Here is a 21,985-nt window from a genome sequence, read left to right as displayed (position 1 = left end):
TTAGCCTTAAGACATGCTTCAGAGCAACCATTTTCACAGCTGCTTTTAACTGACCTTTATTTGTCTCACTGATGGTTTTTTTTCATTTTAGCAGAACCCAGTGCGATCATTGCATTTACTTTCATCAGTGGGGAACAAAGAAGTTCAAAACCTGAAACAGAATGACAGAGAAGAAGAGAAGGAAGAAATCATGCTAGCAAGTCACGTCATTTTTATGTCACACTGTGACCGTCTAACGTTTGTGCAAATATGAATATTGTCCTCAGAACAACAGAAACAGGCTCAGTGAATGTGCTGGATGAAGCTGGTAAAACAATGTCATTTCTCAAAAGAAGGAGTCTGTGAGCTGAAAGGCAACTCACAGAGGAAGAAGTCATGACTGCAAAAGCAATGTAAAAATTAAAACTCCAGTCAAAAAATTTGTTTTGACAGTAAAAGTTTACCAAGTCTGTGGGATTGAGTTCTGGGCTTTGATTAGGCCACTCCAGAACATCAACCTTGTTGTCTCCAAACCATTTCTCTGTAGCTTTAGATGAAATCTTCAGGATGTTTTCTTACTTGGGAGATTACCAGTACCACTTGGCTGGTCCTCTGTTGAATTAGGTCAGTCACTTTGAGGGGCGAGAATATTTATGCAATCACGTCTATGTAAAATACATATAGTTTAACTGAATTATGTTACAGAAATCAGTTTCCACTTTGATATTAAAGAGGATTTTTGAATTTTCTTTGGTAAAAAACAAAACAAAACAACTTTTACTGCTCAGGACTGATTTGTAAAAGCAATGAAAAGGTTAAAACATTAAAACTTGTGGACACTTTTTAAAGGTAACCCTAAAAGACCCTTTATCAGTTGCAAACTCAAAATGATTCATTTAAGAAGATAAAAGTGAAAAATGCATAAAAGTGAAATGTTCTATTACCAAATGCTGCCGTGGTTTACAGATTCTCCTAAAGCAAGCACAGGTTGTTTCTGTGTGTAATTTTTATTTTAAAATAAATTAAAAAAGCAGTATTTGTTTCTTTTTGCAGTGCTACCAAACCCATATGGTAGTTGGTAATACCTGTACAAATGAAATTAAACTGAAATAGCACATGTTTTATGTCTCTCACATATTAATGCAGTTAAATTATTATAAACCTCTAAGCGTAAAGAGGTTGATACTAGTAGAGTTGTCCACTTTGACCGGTTTTCAAAGAAGCATCTAAATACAAGTTGTAAACATTTCATTTAAATCACAGACCTGGTCATTTTCTGGCATCCAGGATGTCCAAAGGATCATCTGAACTCTACCAAGTTCATGTTTTTCCAAATTTTTATCAACTGCTGATAGTTTTACCCCAACTATTTTAGCTTTAAGATATCAAGGTGATGTAACTTCAGTTCCATTGCTTCGTAATTAAATCTACAGAAACTGGAATAAAAACCAAACAGGTAAAATTCCATCACCATTTATTTCTCATGGGTGCAAAAAATGAAATCGGAACCAGTCATTTAAAGTCCTCATGATTTCACTTAAAACTTGATAGTATTTAAGTACAAAGCCAACTTTGCCAGTGAGATGTCAAAGCACTTTTGGATTGCACTGTTGGTTTGCAATAAGCTTCTCATACACGCCATGATCGGGATACGAAGGTGTAAAGAGCGCAGATGAAGAAGGGGATGAATTAAATAAAATTTTTAAAAAAAGAAAGATACGTGTGGCTTTTTGTTTTTCATGGCAGTATTTTATGTATCTGGAAATGAAAACACTCAAATTATCTCTATGAGATGCTTTGTGTGTGTAACCTGCTTAAAATCTGTGCAAAGATTTTAAACCACCCCCAATTTCTTTAAATTATTAGAAAATAAGGTAATAAAGTCAACAAAGTCGAAAGAAAAAGACCTGGAGAACTTGGAAGCAACGTATAAAGAAATTAGAGGTGATTTAAATGCTGAGCACTGGACAACAAACTCATGCTCTGAGAATGGAAACAAAACGTGATCATTCACATGCTGTCTAATGAGGAACCTTCGAGTGTGAGTGTGTGTGCTCACCCTCTACGACGATATATGACGCGTACTTTTTTTGTTGTTTTTTTTTGCATGTGTGAACATTTGTGGACTCCCATGCACTTTCTCATAAGAAACACAAACAATGCAGGCACTGAAACAGAGAGCTGATAGTAACAGATATTTGTTCTTTTCTCAGCTTGTATTTAAAAACAGCCAAGTGTGACTTCTGGTCTTTTTCAGTGAAGCATCAATTGAGACTCCATGTTGTGTTTTTCCCCCCACGGCTCGTTCCCAGCAGGCTCGTGTTCACCTTAGCGAGGCGCTGGCGCCGACTCAGACATTGTTGCTGCTGTAACAATCAACTTGTTAGCATAATTAAAGCATATATTTAGTTTGCAAGTCCTTCCTTTGAAGCATTCATAATTCTGTTTTGTTTTTTACTATTTTTTTTTTATTATTATTTCTGCAGTGTGAAGTTTATTGTGGGGGTTGCAGTGTCACATCGAGGTGGAGGGGAGGAGTAAGAGTCAAAGAGTCTGCTGCTGTTTCACACGTGGAGGAGTCGGCCAGATAAGCAGAGCAAGGTAGAGCAGTTTGGCTGTTTGTCGCACGGCTGCTGGGGGAAGCCGATGCATCTATCATCTGGCGTAGTGCTTGATGTAATCTTGAACCTTACTTCGAAAATCCTCCTGAGTGGAAAAGATGGGAGGGGGAACAAGAGGGAAAGATAAGATGAGCGTTATGGAGGAGTAAACACTATTGAGACGCTTCTTATTGCCGTATATGCAACTCTAAAATGCCATAAAAAAAGCTATTGATGACCTTTAAAATCCTTCACATTTACCTCAAGGCAATTTTGATTTTATGTGAAGCACAAACAGAAGTAGCACATAACTGAAATGTGAAAGCAAGGAAAGCAAGACCAGGTCATTTTTACACACAAGTAAATAAATTGCGACTTTGTCTTCTACTTCTCAATCATTTACTGCTTTTTATTACTTTCTCATAGAACACCCATTAATGTCTGTGGTTCTAATGTGAAAAAAGCATGTTATAAGATTTGTTTTTGACAAACTGGGCAGTGGGTATGAACACTTAAAAGACATTGTTTATGACAACACATAAACAGTAAGCTACTGAATATCCACAAACAAAGCAAAAGCAACCAAATGTACAATTTCCAGGATAACCAGGGGTGATGTGACTCATAATGAAGTCAGAAATTAGACATATGTATATAAATATATCCTTCTTCAGTGTCTCCATACATTTAGTGAGTCATATTTCTTCAGTGGGAAGACATTAAGACTGTGCAGAAAAGCATCAAGGAAAAAAGCCATAAAAAACAGCCCACTTACGGTATGTGACATTTTTCTGCAGCAGTGCATTAAATATGCATTAGTTCTGCAGAAATTTACTCACTTTCCCCACATTTCCTAAAATATGAAACTAAAATATGTCTTTCCTGAATCTGAATATATGACTTATGTGACCTTTGCTTGTTCTTTGTCTGGGCTACAGACTGCATAAAATAACATATTTATGATCATATTGCCATCCAGGGATTCAACAGAACTAAACTAAGTCATCCCAAGGGAAGGTGAGTCTTGTTTTCCTTCGTGGGGTCAGTCTCAGACTCTGATGACCAGGGACTGAATAACATGAAGTAGGACTCCTATGTCAAGATGAAAAAATGCAAACCACTTTGACGAGTCAACACAATTGATAATAGGTGTTTTCACAGTGAAAAGCAGGACCCATCAATGACTGCACTCTCACACCTACAGCACTAACCACATCCACATCATTTGAGCTACTATACGCCATTTAAAATCAGTTTTTCAAGGTGACATATTGCATACTCTGTAGTAATTTTGTAAGCAAAGCAGTGCTTTCATTTTTTCTGGTTTTTAATAAGCACCATCATTAAACAAGCGATCAACGGATAAAACTGTGGCAGAGCAGAATTCCTGCTGGCAGCAGAATTTTCCTTGGTCACATTCCTGACAATCATGTTTACCATCTCTTTCTAACTCGCTCTCTTTTAACTTGATCATACCTTTTTGATATGTATTTCATCTTTTCAACCACGCATACAATCCAACCATTGTGTCAATCCATTTCTTTAGTTCTGTTGACCCATACCTCCCGGGTAAATCTGCTCTAAAGGCAGCTCTTTGCATGACCGCTTTGCCTTGTTCTGTTTTGACATTTTGCTACCTATCTCTCCTCACACAACAGCTTGCTGTGTTTTCTAGAGACTTTATTGGCTTTGCCTGCTTATGTCTACATCCCTTCAGCCAAATATTTGGTGAAACCTCACAGAGAATGCCTTGCAGTCTGTGCGCACGTCATCCTGGATTTGGATCAAAGACTAGAGATTGTTAATTTGAGCTACAACAACTCTCTTGTTAAAGTGCAGCGTTTTATGCAGAACATACAAAGACAGACAAAGCCAAACTAAACTGTTCATTCAGCTGAAGGCAACAGATAAGAAAGAAACCACTCTAAATGGGATAACTGGGCAAACACTATCAAAGCACAGCCATGTTTTAGGGAAGTTAATTAACTTCAACAACAGCAATGACATTGTATTAACCATAAATATGACTAAAGCAGTTTCATATTTAATAGTGTTTTTGGTCACTTTCTCTACATCTAATTGAAAAGCAAGTGAATCTGGGGTTTGAATGTTGTATTTATGATTTATTGTAGAAGGAGAAAAATTTCAGCATAAACTCAAAGTATTTCCCAAAGGTCTGATTTTACAATTAAATAAAAATATCTTTTATTTTACCATAGTGGCAAAATTAGGTACAGAAACAACAAAGTGACAGGTATATATTTGTATGCTCACATAAAGATAAAAATATAAAATCTATGTAAAGAAATAAATTGAGAATTACATTCTATACACCAAGGGTGAAATTACAACTTAAGATACTGTGCAGCTATCAAAAGTAGTTTACTTAGATCCAAAGAAATGTGCAACTGGGAAGATTTTTTTTAAATGTACGTAATGTGCGTGTGTATGTGTGCATTGAAGACAACAAATTATTTACAATAAGTGAAAATAAAACCATGCAAAAAAAAGTGCAAATAACAGCAGAAATGTTACTTGAAATTAGAGAAACTGAAAATACCAGCTGGGATGTAAACACCAATGAAGTTTGTTATAGATTCTAACACCCACTGGGAAGAAGGATCTCCTATAAAGCTCCTTTGTGCACCCAGGATGCAGCTGTTTGTTACTGAAGGAGCTCTCCAGTCCAGCACAACTTCATGCTTGGGGTGGGAGACATTTACAGAGTCTTTATGTCTCCCACTATCTGTACTGGGTTGACTGGGCATCTACATCCAGTGTGGGCCTTCCCAGTGAGCTAATGTAAGCACTTCCTCTCAGCTGTAGACAAGCTACCAACAGATATCACCATTGAACTGCTTCTTTCCTTAACACTTCTATATTTTGTCAATATGGGATGAGATGTTTCACATAACCACAGTGCAACACAATTTTCTTCATTTACATATCTAATACGCCTTTTCTGCATTATTAGTAACGCTCATCTTTATTTTATCTGAGTGAGATTTACCTTGGGGCACAAAAAGCTCCACTTAAAATGCAGAAAGTTTCCCAAAAGACTCACATTTCTTCAGAGGGTTTTAGTGCCTGACCTTCTAATGTAGAAATACTGGAATAAAACAATATATGATTGAGATATTCCACCCCCTGATGGTTTCAAGGTTGGACTAGCAGCACAAAGTCTTTTTGATAGAGTATTGTGTAGTTTACATCAGACAGTTTTGCTATTTCACTGTCAATTTCAAGTTTAAACAAATATTTTCATGGTATTATGGAAAAATTGTAACTAACTATAAAAGGGATTAAATGTGGTTAATTATAAAGTATTTAAGCTTCACTTATGTCACTGTTGTGGTAAAAACAAAAACAACACAATAAAATAAAGCAGTGATTTTTCTTTTAGACTGTTTTTGCAGAAGATCACATTTTTTACCACTAGCAAGAATCAGGATTTTCAGCATCCAAAACCAGAGGAAATAATTTTCAAAACATGCAACAACTCAACAAAAGACAATTAGGAACAAAAGTCTTTAAAAAAATAAAATGAAAAAATAAAAAAATTAAGTCAAAACTAATAGAACTACTCCAACATGGTGCCACAGTGAAATTTCCTGCATCACAATGTTGATTTTTGGCAATAATAAGATTAGAGGTCGAAATCTGCCTGAAAAAGTTTTCAATACCTCATTTTATAAGCAAATTGCTATTTTTGTAAAGATGTCACATTCATATTTTGGTGCTATGCAGCATCAGCCAACCAGTCTCTTCTAACCCTCCCTTCTTGTCATCTTTTATACTCGTTATTTCCATTTACTCATCCATCACCCCAGGGGTCTTGGCCATTAAATCACTGCCGATTCTCTGTGCTAATGTTGTTCTCCAGCAGAATTTTTCACATTCAAGTGTGCAGCACTGACATCAATCCATCAGTTCCAGTAGCGAGTTAGTCACGCAGGCAGCGCTGGGCTTCAGAGTGGTCACTGGGGTACGAGGGAGGAAGCGAAAACGTGAGCCTAAACATGTCGGCAAGGGGGAGGGGAAAATTTAGAGTTAAAAATGATGTGTGGAAACACGGATGTAAATGCTGGACGCCTGTCAGTGACAAAAACATTGACTATTTATGAATCTATCCACAGAGGGGACACATTTGTGCAGAGTATGCTCTTCTACTGAACATTTTTGGGTATTTCAAAACTGCAAGAGGAATGTGATTATTATGCTTAATATCTATGTGACCCAGTAAGGTGTTTAAAAAAATGGTAGCGATGAACTGACTCAGAAGAAACCAGCTGTAAGCAACTGAATCTTTTTGTTCTCAGAGTCTGTAAAGAAAAAAAAAATCAAATAAAACCCCTGAAGTAACATAAAGTGCATGAATTGATATAACTAAGACTGACAACAATAAAATCCAGGAAGTCAGCTGTAAGTCTGCAAGATGTTTTAAGATATTATTTCCTAACAGTGAACAAAAAAGAAGTCTTTGTGTTTGTTTATTCTTTTTTCTTTTTACATTGGCTGAAATGGGGTAGAAAAATCCAAACAGCCATTACTTCATGCATGTTTCGAAACCAATAAATACTACAATATGTTTCAAAATATTTTAATATGACACCAGTCATTATGCTGTCAATTTGACTATAATTAATTCTACTCTTGCACAAAAGTAAGTAAAAACTCAATTTAATTCGATATAAAAAACACAAATACAGTTAGATTATTTTTTACACACTGAGTATTCTACATTTGGTTTTATGAATGCTCACCCCTAAAAAATATCATGCAAAAAACAAATGATGTGCATGTCTCCTGCATAAAATAAATCCACATGAACTGATTATCAGTTTCTATCAAGAATAGACAAAAAATCTAAATGAATTAAGGAAAAAGCAATTGGTGCAAAAATAGGTATATGGGTGTAACATGAACCAGACAAAAAAAATTAAGAGGGATTTAAAGGCAGTATCAACCTTTGCTTGTAATACACAAATATTTGCTTTATAGCTGGTTAAAGTAATTTTCAAAATGTAATGATGCATTTCAAACTTGTGTTGTAGGACAAGCCCTATTTGACTCTCACAAGTAAGGATGTAGAGTGTGCATAATCCCTTCATTATCAGATCTAAGTGGGAGATCTGGTAAGCACACTGGCTAATTTAGCTGCTAATGACAATCTAATGACTTAAACAGATTCACAGAGGAAGTTGGCTTTGAATATTATCTGTAGAAATACAAAAGTCATAAAAAAGTCAAATATGGAATGAGTACTGCAGATTGTCCTTCAGTTCAGGGGTCAGTGACCTGCTTTAACATCCAGTTTAATAAATCTTTAATATAAAAAATTGTTCTACAAAATTGCTATATTAATAATACAGATTCCCTGAAAATAGACATTTAAAAGTGTCTGGAATGTTTTAAAATGTGAATGTTAGGCTTCAGTGGATTTGAAAAAAATGCAAGTGTCATTTCATTCCTGGCTTTCTCAACTACAAAAAGGACATCACGTCCCAACTTTAACAATCCCTGAAATGACTTACTGTACTTCTGGGAAACTGCTTGCAATACATGTGTATCAGAGATGTTGGCTCTATGACACTTTGTGAACTCAGCTGTAAACCTTTATTTATGACAGATGTCAAGAAGTGCAAAAACAACCAGATTAACCAACTGTTTTCTTCTCCGTTATGAGGAAAAACTGTTTGCAAGGTAAGCCGACAGCAACGAAAAAGTGAAAATGTCAAACATCATGCTTGACTTTGACACAATTAGGACTGCTCATTTGCATTTTTTAGTGCAAGAAATAAAGTAGCACACTGAAAAACATTACCCTAAACTGACATTTAGATGCCCAGCAATTAAAGAGTCAAAGCAAAGTGTGAGAAAACAAAGGGATGATATAATTAAAACATCACAAAAATTCAATTAGGACAACACTCAGTGAAATAACCCAATTAGTGTCATCACATAACCAACACATTCACCTTTGCTTTGTTTCAAAGTTTTCCTTCAGCATAAAATGGCAAATTACCTACTGTGGGCTGAATACAGTAAGTAAATAAAGCTTTTTTCCCCTGCACCATTTCACTAACACGTTGTTATTCTCCTCCGGGGTTATGTACAGGTATTCAAAATGCATGAGCCAGATCACAGACATCTGGAGGTAAATTAAACCTTATGGATACAAACAGTTGCTTTCCAAATGACAATAACGCACAACGAGAGCCCACAAGATGCTGCATTTAACATGAAGCAGACAAAAAAATTAAGAGGGATTTAAAGGCAGAATGTAAGTTACAAAATGGTGGATTTGAGCTTTTTTCCCACATTTGGATTCATACAAGAATATTTTTTATATAAAAATCAAATTTTTCATGACATTTTTTACTGAAAAGCAGTGAATCAAAAAGAGTGATTCAGCAACAACTATTGCAACAAAAACAAAGGACAGATTCAATGAGAAAACAAATGTTACCATGAAAAGACATTCAGCTGAACTCCTTTGTTCAAAACTAGCAGTGGTTCATCTTTGATCTATTCAGTCTTAATTGACTCCCATTGGTTTATTCCATCGACTTTCACAAAGTAAGAGGTTAAGAACTGCAATTCATTGACAAATTATTGTTTAGTTTTTTTAACTGAATAGATAACTATTGGTATAAGAACCAGCTGTTTTCGTACCAGCTTAATACATGTATTCTAATAAAATGCTGTGGTCTTCTCAAGTAAAGGTAAAACAAATCAGAATGTATTCAAGTGTTTTTCACACATCTTCAACAGGGCTGCCAATTATTGTGGAGGTGCTGTGTCTGCAGAAAACAAAAGCAATAATAAGAGCTGTTGTTATGCTGCAGTTTGGTTTAGACCTCTCAAACACACATTACCCCATGCACCATTCACTGCAAAAGAAAAAACAATGAGAGCACACAAACCTAACTAAAGACTCAGTCCTCTGTTAAATATATTAAAACCAAGTCTGGTTTACTTGCAGACACATATTTGAGCATTTGACCTGCCCCCACAGTGCAGGAATCATATCAGTGGTTTGTCAAAGACAAAGCTGAATACAGATAATCTGTAATGTACTTTAATAGTATAGCATAATCCACTGAAACTTGACCAGATGTTGTTGAGTTGCAAAGAGTTAAAGACTACATACCGAATAAGTGAGCTCTGCTTCTGTTTTCACACTGAGACAAAGAGAATCAATTTGGTCTACCTTCGGTACCCTAATGAGGGTCTACACAGGCCCACAGAGTTTTGAGCTGGCAGGAAGAAAGCTGATGAGGAGAACAGAGCTCCAATCAGGATGGACTAAATGGATTGTGTGTCAACGTGCTTGACATGACTAATCTTGATGAAAAGCTAAACCACAAGAGATAACTGATGAGGGTAGAGACCAGGACAGGTGGTCTCAGCAAACGGTTGGTATAATTAGTGGAAATGTACAGATTTGATCAGGAAAGGAGGAAATGAACTGTGGTGCTGAGGCAGTTACAGATTCTCTAAGGTGTTATACATGAACAGAAGGTGAACAGATGGTCCATATCACATCATGGTTTAGGGCAAAATGCTCCTACAGTTCTTGTGCTGCAAGCATTAATGTGTACTTTTCATTACGGAGAGGATAGTATGAGAATTCTTCATTTGTTTCACTGTCGTTCAGTTTCTATGGACATTTTTTAAATAAATATTACAGCTATAGGTATTGATAAACTCTGCCTGTTCCATTGTTCGCATATACTTGATTTATGTTGTTAAAATAGGACTAGCAAGATCAGCAAAGCAACAAAGTTTTACACTTGTGTAATGGTGTCGGGTGTTTGTCGGGTGTCGGGTGGAGACTAATCTCCAGGCACTTATGTCTTTTAAAAAGTCTAGAAAATGTCTCTAAGCACAACCTTACTACTTTTACACACTTCATAATGTAAAAGATACATTTTACATGTGGTAAAATGTATCTTTAGAGTTCAGATATGAACTCTGAAGTTCTTATCTGACCTTCAGAGACACATGAAGACAATTAAAAATCAATTAAAATCAGCCTTCTATTACCTGAAGATTACCTCTAGGACTAAAGGACTAATGTCCCAACTCGATCTAGAGAAACTCATCCATGTGTTTATGTTTAGTCACATTGATTACTGCAGCATTGTCTTCACAGGTTTGCTTTTGTTATAAATTGTCAAAAGGCTTAGCAATGAAAAATGTTAAAGATTTGTTCTGGGAATGCAGAATCTCCTATTAGGCCAAGTCCATGCCATCTGTCACCAAATTTTCACTTAAAATCTGGCCAATCAGAACAATCAGAAGAGTTATTACAAACACCTGGCAAATATGCCAAATGGCAAACACAAATTTCCTCCGAGAGCATACAGATGGGTGGAGAATGGGTGGCAAATGTGTCTGCAAATAAATGGAAATGCCCACAATCAGAGCTATATGCTCTCAATCCATAAATGTGCTGTTGTGACTGCCTAATACCTTCCTCTGGGTCTTTGGGAGTAATGTGATGCCATAGTATTTGCATTACTGTAATTTTATGCTTTCTAGACTTTATATATTAAATACTGGATACCACAAATGCCATTTATATCTAAAAATGTGCAATTGGTAGTTTTGTGGGAGACAAATATCACTAAGATTATCAAATAAAATATAATAAAATGAACAGTTTGAATTTTCCGAACTGTTCTGCTCAAGATGACGCTATTGCAATAAAATACTAATTAACAAAAAGGAAAATCAACTGCAGGCAGAAAATATACAGAGACTTCAATAAAAAATGTCGTGGTGTTTTTATTACAACTTATAAAATTATGTTGTTTTAGTTTGCTGTTGACAGCATATATAATATACGTATGGTGGGGACTTTTCAGGCAGTGTAGGTGTTGTCAAAAGAGGAAGAAGAGTCCACTTTTATTTTATTTAAATCAGAGATATCCAAAGAAAATACTTCCACAGCAAAATAAATAAATAAACAAATAAATAAATACCTTAGTCTTAGGTTCTGGGTGCCAGGAAACCAGATGGCAAACTGTCTGTTGAAATGCCCTATTTATATAAATAGTGGGCTAAGACAATTGGTATGAAGGACTTCAAATGTCAGTGTGTATTGGCCTTTTAAAGTGCTCTTACAAAGCATCAAACACAAATATACAGAGAGATTTGCAAGGACAAACATACTCCTCTCTCTGTCTGGCTTTGATTTAGTTTTAAAATAGATTAAAAATGTCCAGAATATCAAGAAACAGGATTTTAGATATTTATTATAGTTCTCAAACTAGTTGTCAAAAACTGAAGTCAGTAACAAACTGCACACTACATTCAGCCTATGAGAATGCTACCTTTCAGCCACTTTAACCAGTAATGTATTCAGAGAGCAGCCAGAGCAGTAGCACCACTTTAAAAGCTCCGACACACAAAAGCAAATCCATCTACATATAAAAGAATTCACATACACATATACACACACCCATATGTGCACACACGCACCCACACACACCTCCCACACCACAATCCGCTCACTCCTGAAGTTGATTATGGCACACTGTGACTCAGCAGGAGGGGGGTCATGGTTGAACAACTTCATGTTTTCGGCTGTTGTGACTTCATAGAAGAATAACAGGATGGTGAAGTAGCTCTAAATATACTGAGAATAGATTTACGTAACGCATCAAGAGAGGTTTGTTTTTAACACTTTCATTGGTCATCTTCAGATGAGTTCAGTTATCGTAATACCGGTAGTTTCTGCTAACAAAACAGACTTCAGATATTTATACAAAACATCAGTTCCTTAACATTTTTTAAACTAACACTGCATCTTTTCTGCTGCGTCACAACACATCAGACTCTTGTGGAAACAAAGAACGGAAATAGAAATGCAAGGTGCTGAGAGGCAGAGCACTGCAAAGCATATGCTTCACTGCAGACCACCACTGAAGTCATATGTAAGCCCCTAATGAACCTCCTGCTGTAGCAACCTGGTCCACTGACCAGCACCATTAGTATTACTGATGACATGCAGAGAACTGGGATTTTAGAACTAAACTGTGACCATAAACCTCATACTGCAGAAAATGAACAAATCCAGCATAACATCCAACACTACTTGTATAATGTACTTGTCTAAGAGTAACCTAATGTTTTGTCAATGTAAAAATAATCTTTTGACTTGAAGGGTTCAGTCAGTTTGAAAAAATGATGGCTACTTTGACCCCATTTGATTTGGTTGTTTCATATCTGACAAAGTCTAAACCAACAGGATTGTGAAGAAAATAACCTCTTTATTCCTCTCTTCAGCAGTAACAGAATTAGCTGCTATGGATAATAATAAAGCAAGTACAGTAAAACACCTAATACTCCATTTGTGTGTTAAAAAACGTTTGTTGACAAGGACAGCCAAAAACTACCCAGAAACTATAACACACTATTGCAGTTTGTCATCAAAGACAAAATGTATCATTATTTTCACAATTGCCACCTGACAAATCCTGTTTCCCTCAGTAACAAACATACTGGGGTTTATTTTTGATTGTGTAAGAATAACTATCTCATAAATGTAAGATAGTAAGTAGGTATTTTTGGATGATATGACAATACCCGGCGAAAACCTTCATAACCTTTGAACTTTTTTCCCACAACAAATGTCTTTTTATTTGTTTCATGAAAAACTGAATAAATAAAAAAAAACAAGTGCATAGTTGTAAAGTGGAAAGAATAGCAAACATGATTTCCACATTTTTTTCCCAAATAAACGAGTGAGAAGTGCGACATGTAACCAAATTCAGTCCCTTTGACTTTGATAATAAAACGGTTATAAAAAGGGATGTTAATACTTTTGCAAGATAGACTACTGCTAATTTGTGCAGCAATTACACATCCTTATCTTGTTTGAATCAGATTGTTTTTTTTTTATGTACTGTATAATTTAGAGCAGAGGAAAAGAAAGGATTTAATTAATCCCAAAGAATAGTTTCAAGATGGTTTCACTATTATGCTTGAACACTATTATGCTGAATTAAGCTGATCAGAGTGCACTTACACTTCCCACAGCAGTAAAGGGTGCAAGATCTAGAGGTCTGCTTTGGTATGATTATTTGATTTGCAAACTGAACCTCCTGTCGTCTACTGTAGAAGTACCAAATTTAGCAGCAGTGCGTGGCCAAGTGCCTTTCTGTGAACACATCCTTGGAGTGTCCACAGTCACTGTGTTTCCAGAAAGGGAGCTTCAGCCCACTACAGCAAACTAAAGCACTTCTATTATCACATTACACCTCCTACGACAGCAACTAAATCCCATGGTGTTTCAGAAAAAGCTGCAGCAGGAAGTGTCACAGCTGCATGGTGATGATCTGGTTTAAACAGATTTTTATGCAGAGTGTTCCCACAAGCAGATGTAAAATTTATTAAAAAGACTGCAGGCGAGTTGCAGAAATTATGCAGAAGTGAATTAAATGCATTTAAAAGTCCACAATCCTTGCTTGCAGCATCTCCTAATGTGATGATGAAAAGAGACCTAAATTTGTCCTGACTGTACCTCACCTTGTCTCTCAGATGATGTTCTGCTGCATCGATGTTCAGTGGGTCATCAAAGTTCAGCAGATCCTGCAGAAGAAGAGGTAAATTAGGGAAGGCCAGATTAAAAATAACCACAATAAAAAAGGGGCAAAGTAAGCAATGTAGGCCAGTAACAGTGAAAAACATACATCACTTCTAAACTATTTGTGCCCAGAGGCTGTTCAATGGTCTGTCATTTTATTAGCATACATTCAGGACTCAGCTCTTCATTCTGTGGGTCAAATGTGGTTAATTAGGAAAAGCTGTCATGGGAAATAAAATCTACTTCAACACCACCAACTGTGTGTAATGTCACCTCAGCGCCTGTCACTGCGACAAACAAAACGGTTTAATAACACAGTTGCCTTAGCGACGTCACACATAACAAGAGTTGCAGGCGTGCTATTAAAGACATAAAAAGAGAGGACGGCCTGGGAGGTTATTTCCTAATAAGTAAGATCACCATTATCACCATGAATACAGTGCTAACCTCAGGGTAAGAACAGATATTTTCAACAGAGAATCAATGAAAAGTTGTATATTGAATATCAGTTGTGATAAAGTATACTTGATTTATTATGGAGCCTATCTGTCTTGTTTTAGGTAGTTTTTATGTCGCCTTTTGAATTGTTCCAGTCTAGCATCACATAGATATATTTTTAAGAGGTGGATTGTATCAGTAATGTTCCTTTCATCATTTTCGTTTCACGAGAAATATAAAGTATAACTGCATACCCTAAGGAGAGGTGGCAGTAGCAAGCTTCCTGAGCCAGCTGGCATCTCCAAAACATGACTTGCACTCTAATTTTCTCGCTTCGACCTCGAAGTTACATCAAAGTGTTCTTCATAACAAGATACATGATTTCCCCAAAGTCAGAATTTATGGCCTCAGGACATCTTTAAGGATGGATTAACAGTGACCTTGTCTATTTGGATCTGACTTTAGAATAACTCCATGCAAATACAATAAGAAACTTTGGCGGTGAAAATGTTACTGGAGTCAAAAAATATTTTGTGGCTGAATATCTGGAATAATCCATTTTACCACCTCTTCAGTGGCCTGTTTGGAGGCCATTCAGCTTTATGTTAGAGTTTGGCTACTGATGGTTGAAATTAGAGTTAAATGTGTCAATTTTATAATGAAAAAAGTAAAAATTGTACTCACAGTAAACAAGGAGTTCAATCCCCAGACCACATCCTAGAAAAGATGAGAAGAAATGATTTCTTAGATAATGCATTAAAATGTATGCTTACTCTTCTATAACTTCAATGCTACAAATGTAAAGTAAAATTAACATTTCTGTGCTTTTAGCTCTAATTTCTAGGTTTTACAAGTAGGGCAGCAAAATTAAAAAAACAAAACAAAACAATTCCAGTATAATTACTAATATCATGAGAACAATATGGACTGCAATCAACCCACATTTTCCTCACTTTTCTTTTCTCTATCCAGTCATCACAATCAATAAAATCTATTTGAAGTGTTGGTAACATGGTAATGTGAGTTAATCTCACAAAAGACATCGGCGCATGCATGAATTCACAGACTAAATAAATAGTTGTGAACTACTGTGTGCTGTTTGAATTTAAGACCTGAAAGTCAGAACTGAAAATAAACTTTAATAGTGATGGAAGCCATAATGGACTTTGTGGTCAAAATTGTTGATTATAAATTTATTTAAAAATTGAGGATGTATTTCAATAGATTTTCTTACTTGGGACTCAATTAATCTTACATCCACGAGCAAATGGAGCCACAATAAAACCCGTTAAGCATAATCAGCTTTTGAAAACATGTTCACTTTGATTAGTTAAAGCCTGCTAATTAACACTACATTTTGTAGGAGCGATTTAGACAAGCTGTGTATGTGGATAAGGATGATCTACAGATGTTAGTTGTGCCAAAGAAGAGTCCACTTACACATTGTTTTTCAAAAGACTAAGTTTCATTAATATGCAGCACAAGTAAAGCAGTAACCTTCAGAGGCGTCTCTTCAACAGCTCACTTAAAATAAAACATCATCTTGTCCATTTCTGTTATTAAATGACCCACAGGTCCTGTGGGTTCTGGCTTGTTTTTCAAGCTATCAGCAACTACAGGCAGCAGGACCTAAACACAGAACAACAAAAATTGCTTTTCATTTCTCTTTTAGCTTTCATTATCCTGACATTTCTATTCACAGAGACAGTTCAGACAGATGCAATTAATTTCCCGGCATCGATTAAGAATGAAAATAAAGAAAAACGGAAAACTAATATGCTCAGGTTTTGCTTCAATGCAAAGTAGCTCATTTTTAACTGACTATTACTTTTAATGTTTTTCAAGTCACTTCTCATTCATTCCAGATTGATTTACTCCATTTGTATTCTAGGAAGCAGCAATAGTTCTTGAATGGTTTCAGATTTAGAAGAGTCGTTCTGAACATCTGTTTTGTGCTGTCAAAAATGGAAGCAAACAACAGTTATTCTGCAGGAAACTTCACGTTAAATTAGATAGATGTTGCGTTTTTTAAAAAATTATGCATGAATTCAGGCATGCATACTGAACAAAACCATTTCAATGACAAAACAAAAAAATTTGTATGCCACACAACAAATATTTCCACATCGAGGTTTTCTAAATTCCTCACAAAACTTTCAACAATTCTGAAGTAAACATGAAGAAAATTATAATTACAAAATGAAAGTGGGTGTCTAGTTGAAGAGACCATTAAATGCCTCCATCTACTACCAACTCCACTGCATCCGAGGCGCACAAAGAAGCGTTATAAGAAACCCTTCCTTCCAGCAGCTGTTACACTTTCATCATTGATCTCAACAAACTCAGCAAGTATTTATGATTCTGTTGTTATTTACACATAGTCTTTTATTTTTTTATGCAAATATATGTTTTATGTACATTGTCCATTTTTCTACTTTAAATAAACCTGAGCTGCACCACACTGCACAATGCAGTATATTGCTATTTTATTCTTTTGTTAAACATTGTTGATTACAAATGAAACGAGTTTTTGATCTCTGCATATTTGCCAAATTGTCCGATATGAATTTTGTTTTAACTCAAATATTTTTGTCATTTTCATCTTAAAGTGATTTAAAAAATTTACTTTTCTGAAGTTTTGTGGATAAACAAATCCTTTTGCAATCCTCAAATATTTCTCATTGCTTGATGATGGATCTGTGCAGACATCAGTTAATTTTACTGGCTACACCGGCGCACACTGCTGTCAAGACATTGGTTAGATGAAATACTACATGGACGTTGCTGACATTAGACTGAAACAAGCTCTCAATTTTGCTGGAACTCAGTTTAGCTAATGGCATTAAAAATAACTAAAGTTATTAAGCAGCGGAAAACTATCTACAACTGGCTCTAAATAGATTATTTAAACCTATTTAAATAAAGAAGGAAAAGAAGTTTGTGCTTCATGTGTGGGTTGCAGTGGAGAAAAATGATGACCAAAGAACAGGGACAAACCACCCACTCAACACATTCTGCTTAGCAGCTTTTGCACCTTTGTTTTTTTTTTGTTTTTTTTCCCACATATTTTTTTGCACGCTCTGACACTGGATGACGCACCTGAACTCAAGCTCAACCGCTGAAACACACCTATGACCACATCCACACCTATCTTTGACTAAACACAGGAGCGTTTTTCCAGAATAACAGCAGCTGACAGAAAAGGCAACACATTCATGTTGCTGATGTCGAAATCATTTTATCAGTCTCTTGGTTGTGTATTTAAAGGTTTTGACTCAAATTTCTTTACAGTGTTACTGATGGCTGTGACCATTTGGCAAAAAAAGAGGCTGAACTAGCACAAGTACATTATCATATGCCCACCCCTTTGCTGCACAGTGAGCATAGAGCTTTTGGTTTTTGCTTAGTGGATTATAAACAAAAATTTCCATTTGCTGCACATTTTCAAGCAGTGTTTTTGATTTTAAAGAAAAAAGAAGGAACCAAAATCACACTGTGCTCATTTTAGAGAGAAGCTCTTTTCTCCTGACAGATCCTTCAAACAAGCCATGCTTGTTTAGTTTTTTTTTTATAACTGAACTGTCATCTAACTGAGGCTTAGAGTATTTCAGGCATTTTTTTAAGATTTCTTTGAAAGTTCCTAGGCACATCAGTAAAAAGATGTGCGTAATTTCTGACAAAACATTCTTCATTTTCAATTAATTTGTGTTACAATATGGATGTATATAGTGAATTCAAATAAGAGGTATAGAAATAATTTTATAGAAACTACTAGGTGATTTTCACATATCAGGCAATATGAACAGTCAGTTCATCTAAAACCTTAATTCAGGTGATATTGGAAGACAAAGAATGTGAAATATAAAGATCTTTATCAAAACTGAATACTCTCGGCTTTAGTTTCCAAAGTCCTATTATGACGCTTAAGTAATATGTTATTACTGAGTTTTGTTTGAAACTTCTGAAACATATTTTTAGTGCCAAGGTAAAGGATCACTCTGAAATACTTGAATAAAATTAGCTTATTCACAGGTTTATTCAAACTATTCTAAATAAATTGAGCTTTGGATGCTGAAATACCTCGGCACAATGCTAACTGACAAGTTATTGGAAGGCTTTTGCAAAGCAACCAATCCAGGAGCACCATTCATTTTTCTCGCCTGAATCCTCAAGAGTAGAGATAGAAAAGATTGTGGAGGTTAGCTTTGGTAGTTCTAAAATTGATTCCACTGTGCATATCAATGCATATTAAGGTATGTTTGGTGTGTGAACTATTCAAATACAAGACTTTTTAAAGGGGGTCTCAAGTTTCAGCTTTTGATGGGTGGCTGTAGTCCCTAAACCCCAGAACACTGGCAGTCAACTGTATCCAAGTCCCAAAGGGTTGAGAAATATTCATCGCAATTAGAGCTAGTAGGGGAAAAAAAGGAATCCTTGTTCAAATAAACATGAAGTAAAAGCAGTTGCAGTGCATTATAGCCCCCTTGTGAATTCTGGTGACCTTTCAATCCCAGAGGCTCTAATGGAAGGTCAGACAAGCGGGAAACGGATAGCTGAAAAAACAGCAGTACCTGTAAATGTGAGGATATGTTATATATATTTGAACTGAGTAGCAAGAATTGTTTCATGTAGACAAAAGTGAAACAAGTATACGATATCACAGCTATGAAACTATTATGCTTACATATAATACCAATCAATTTAGTAAATAAATAAAAATTGTCTTGTAATTGTTTTTAGAGATAATTGTCTCTCTTTCAAAACTATTGTCAATCTTTCAAACAATAGAAAACTCAAGAAAAAGTTGCTTCATCCGAAACTATAAGAAAAGTGAGAAAAAAATAGTGGCAAACTCCCAAATCATAAACTCTAAAATTTTGACCAAAAAAGTTACTTTGGAGGACGTCATAGATAGTTTGTATTCAAGGAGAAACTCACCGAAGATACTGAGGAGAATGTTGATCTAGTCTTTGGTCTCTTTGGAGAAAAGCAGCCAGTTTTAGCATGGAAGGCAGAACTCCTTCCTTGTATAACATAGTTTAAAGTCGTAGTTTCTATCAGAGGTCATTTTCGTCAAATCCTAAGTGAAGTTTGAAGAGAGTGTCCTTGCTTTAAACCTCTTTAACTATTCTTTAACGGCTTGAAATGGAGAGCTTGACTGAACAGTAAACTTGAAAACTCAATGAACTCTTTTACATGCAAGTGAAAAAGTTTTCATTTTTAAGTTTTCCTTAAACAACGCAGTGATAATGTCGGAACAGATCCATAGAAAGCACTTTTAATTTGAAAGTTCCCCTCAAAATTTAAAATGTTTTCAAAACAAATATCTAAATATTCTGAGCCTGTTGTGAACTTTAACAACACTTTACAGTCAATCTCAAAAGTCAGCACAACCCTTTTAAAATACCAGCGTTTTTTGACTTGGAATAAATTAGATAACAATACATAATATAAATTACTATATTTTTTTTCTTTAAAGTGACATTTGTCCTGTATAATTCACTTGACAAACACACCCAATGTGAAAGGAAAATGATGCTGGGGTTATTTGAGTTTTGGTTTGTTTGTGGTTAACCTCCTTCATTCTGATATACCAAGACAGCTACAACAGAACAGTTTAGATAAAGATAAATCTGCCCATACTTGTCTGATACCAAGTATGGGTACCAGTTTTCAAAACTCTTCAAATCCTTTAAGATATGTAACTTATAACCACAATAAATGCATTTTACCTTTAATGTTCTAGTTGGTGCCCAACCTGTGCCATCAATTGAATGTTCTCTCAATAAGCTGCAGAAAAAAAGGGACATGTAAGTCACACTATACTCTGTTTTCTAATTGCATTAGAAATTCTTGCTGGTGCTCAAACTAATTATAAAGGACCAAACTCCCTTAGAAAACGACAATTACAGCACCAGTAAAGTAATTTCCCTTTTTAATAGAAGAAAATGAGTTAGGACTTCTCTACAGAATACTAATTAAAATAGCCTAAACTATAAGGACAAAAGTAACAAAATGGAAAAAGGCCATACCTCAAACAGATCTCTCCATTTTCTGTAATATTCGGATGCCATATTCTGGTTAGACATCTGACTTTAGGAGGCTGGAAAAAAAAATTAGAAAAAGCAAGAAATTAAAAGTTTATTAGACCTTTGACAATATGGTTTATGGAGGACATAATGTATTATAACAGAACAGCAGTATTTCAATGGAAGGGTTGTCACTGGTCACAATCACACAAAAACAATTTCATATCAGTATTTGGCATGAACAACATAATCTAAGGGTGGTCTGGATAATCTTATACCACCTCTGGATTGTGGAATAGAGTCTCCAGGGATTCAGTTCCCCAGCAGAAACCAGTTGATTTTTATCTGGAAAGTTAAACACAGGCTCTTTGTTGTGATCTTTGAGCCTTTCCTCAACAGATTTTTCACCAAGATCTTCTGCTGTTCCACTGAGAGAAAGTAATGGTATGGGGGAAACATTTGCCATGTGTGAAACTGGTCACAAAATATATTTAAATCTGTGTCAAAATTGTATTAATTCATGCACATTTCCCTGTGACCAAAATTTGGTTTTAATGACATTAGTCTTTTGTCTCTATTGCCTGGTTAACTTCTGGATCACTTTAGGTTAATTTCTAAACAGAGAAAGAGAAAGATGTTAAACAAGTTTAAAATAAACTCTCAATAGCGGTAAGGATGGAGCAAAGTAAGTCGGAAGTAAAGAGCAAAGTGTGACCTCAGGAAAGGCAGTGAAAAGAGGTTTATATTGACTGTATGCACACATCACAGCCTCACTGCACCAATTTACTATTTTTATAAGTCCTGACCTGGCATTCTAGGCCAGCAGTTTCATGGGTTTTGCACTTCTTCCAATATTACTAAGACAAGAGATGTGTTCATCTGGGTTGTGTTTCCACTTAAATATAGTATTGTAAATATACATTGTTAGAATGTCAGCATGTTTATGGTTTTAGTTGATATTGCTTTTCAAATTTTTATTGAAATCAAGTATGATAGGAATAATTATTTCACATGTGTTCATTACAATTTGCAATGTCATTTCTATATTGTTGCACCAAACAAAGATGTACTTACTTAAGCATCAAAATGTAAGAGTGTATATAAATAATTCTCTTAGAGACAGACAGCAACCTTTCCACACAGGATATAATGTTGGGATTTTGTATTTCAAAGAGACATTGAATACAAAAGTAAAATCTGATACAACCACTATCTTGCATATCAGCTCCAGCAAGATCCTGCAGTAGATACCAAGACTTCTTTTTGTGTCTTGCCGTCTTATTTCAGGGTTGACTTCCTTGGATGGCTATTAGCAGTTGCTTTGAATTTGGGTCTTTTCTTCA

General features: G+C 35.5%; 1 protein-coding gene across 5 annotated transcripts in view; it reads right to left on the bottom strand.

The window, feature by feature from the left end:
* Nucleotides 1–1,436: 1,436 nt before the first annotated feature.
* The window catches only part of ube2f (ubiquitin-conjugating enzyme E2F (putative)), a 34,538-nt gene continuing 13,989 nt past the window's right edge, over nt 1,437–21,985 (bottom strand). Inside the window, exons 6-11 of one of the 5 annotated variants that reach the window (XM_055052988.1) lie at nt 20,646–20,716; nt 20,346–20,403; nt 19,552–19,590; nt 15,298–15,330; nt 14,118–14,180; nt 1,437–2,685 (exon numbers count right to left, since the gene is read on the bottom strand). In XM_055052988.1, coding sequence (XP_054908963.1) covers nt 2,635–2,685; nt 14,118–14,180; nt 15,298–15,330; nt 19,552–19,590; nt 20,346–20,403; nt 20,646–20,716 — 315 coding nt within the window. In that variant the 3' untranslated portion in view covers nt 1,437–2,634. Of the gene's footprint in view, nt 2,686–14,117; nt 14,181–15,297; nt 15,331–16,053; nt 16,243–19,551; nt 19,591–20,345; nt 20,404–20,645; nt 20,717–21,985 lie in introns of those variants that run through there. The other 4 variants (XR_008607509.1, XR_008607510.1, XM_055052989.1 and 1 more) reach the window with 4 other exon arrangements.

This window comes from Poeciliopsis prolifica, unplaced genomic scaffold (genome assembly GCF_027474105.1).
Source record: "Poeciliopsis prolifica strain line A6 unplaced genomic scaffold, Auburn_PproV2 SCAFFOLD036, whole genome shotgun sequence".
Classification (NCBI taxonomy): Eukaryota; Metazoa; Chordata; class Actinopteri; order Cyprinodontiformes; family Poeciliidae; genus Poeciliopsis; species Poeciliopsis prolifica.
This window is presented reverse-complemented; position numbering and strand designations above follow the sequence as displayed.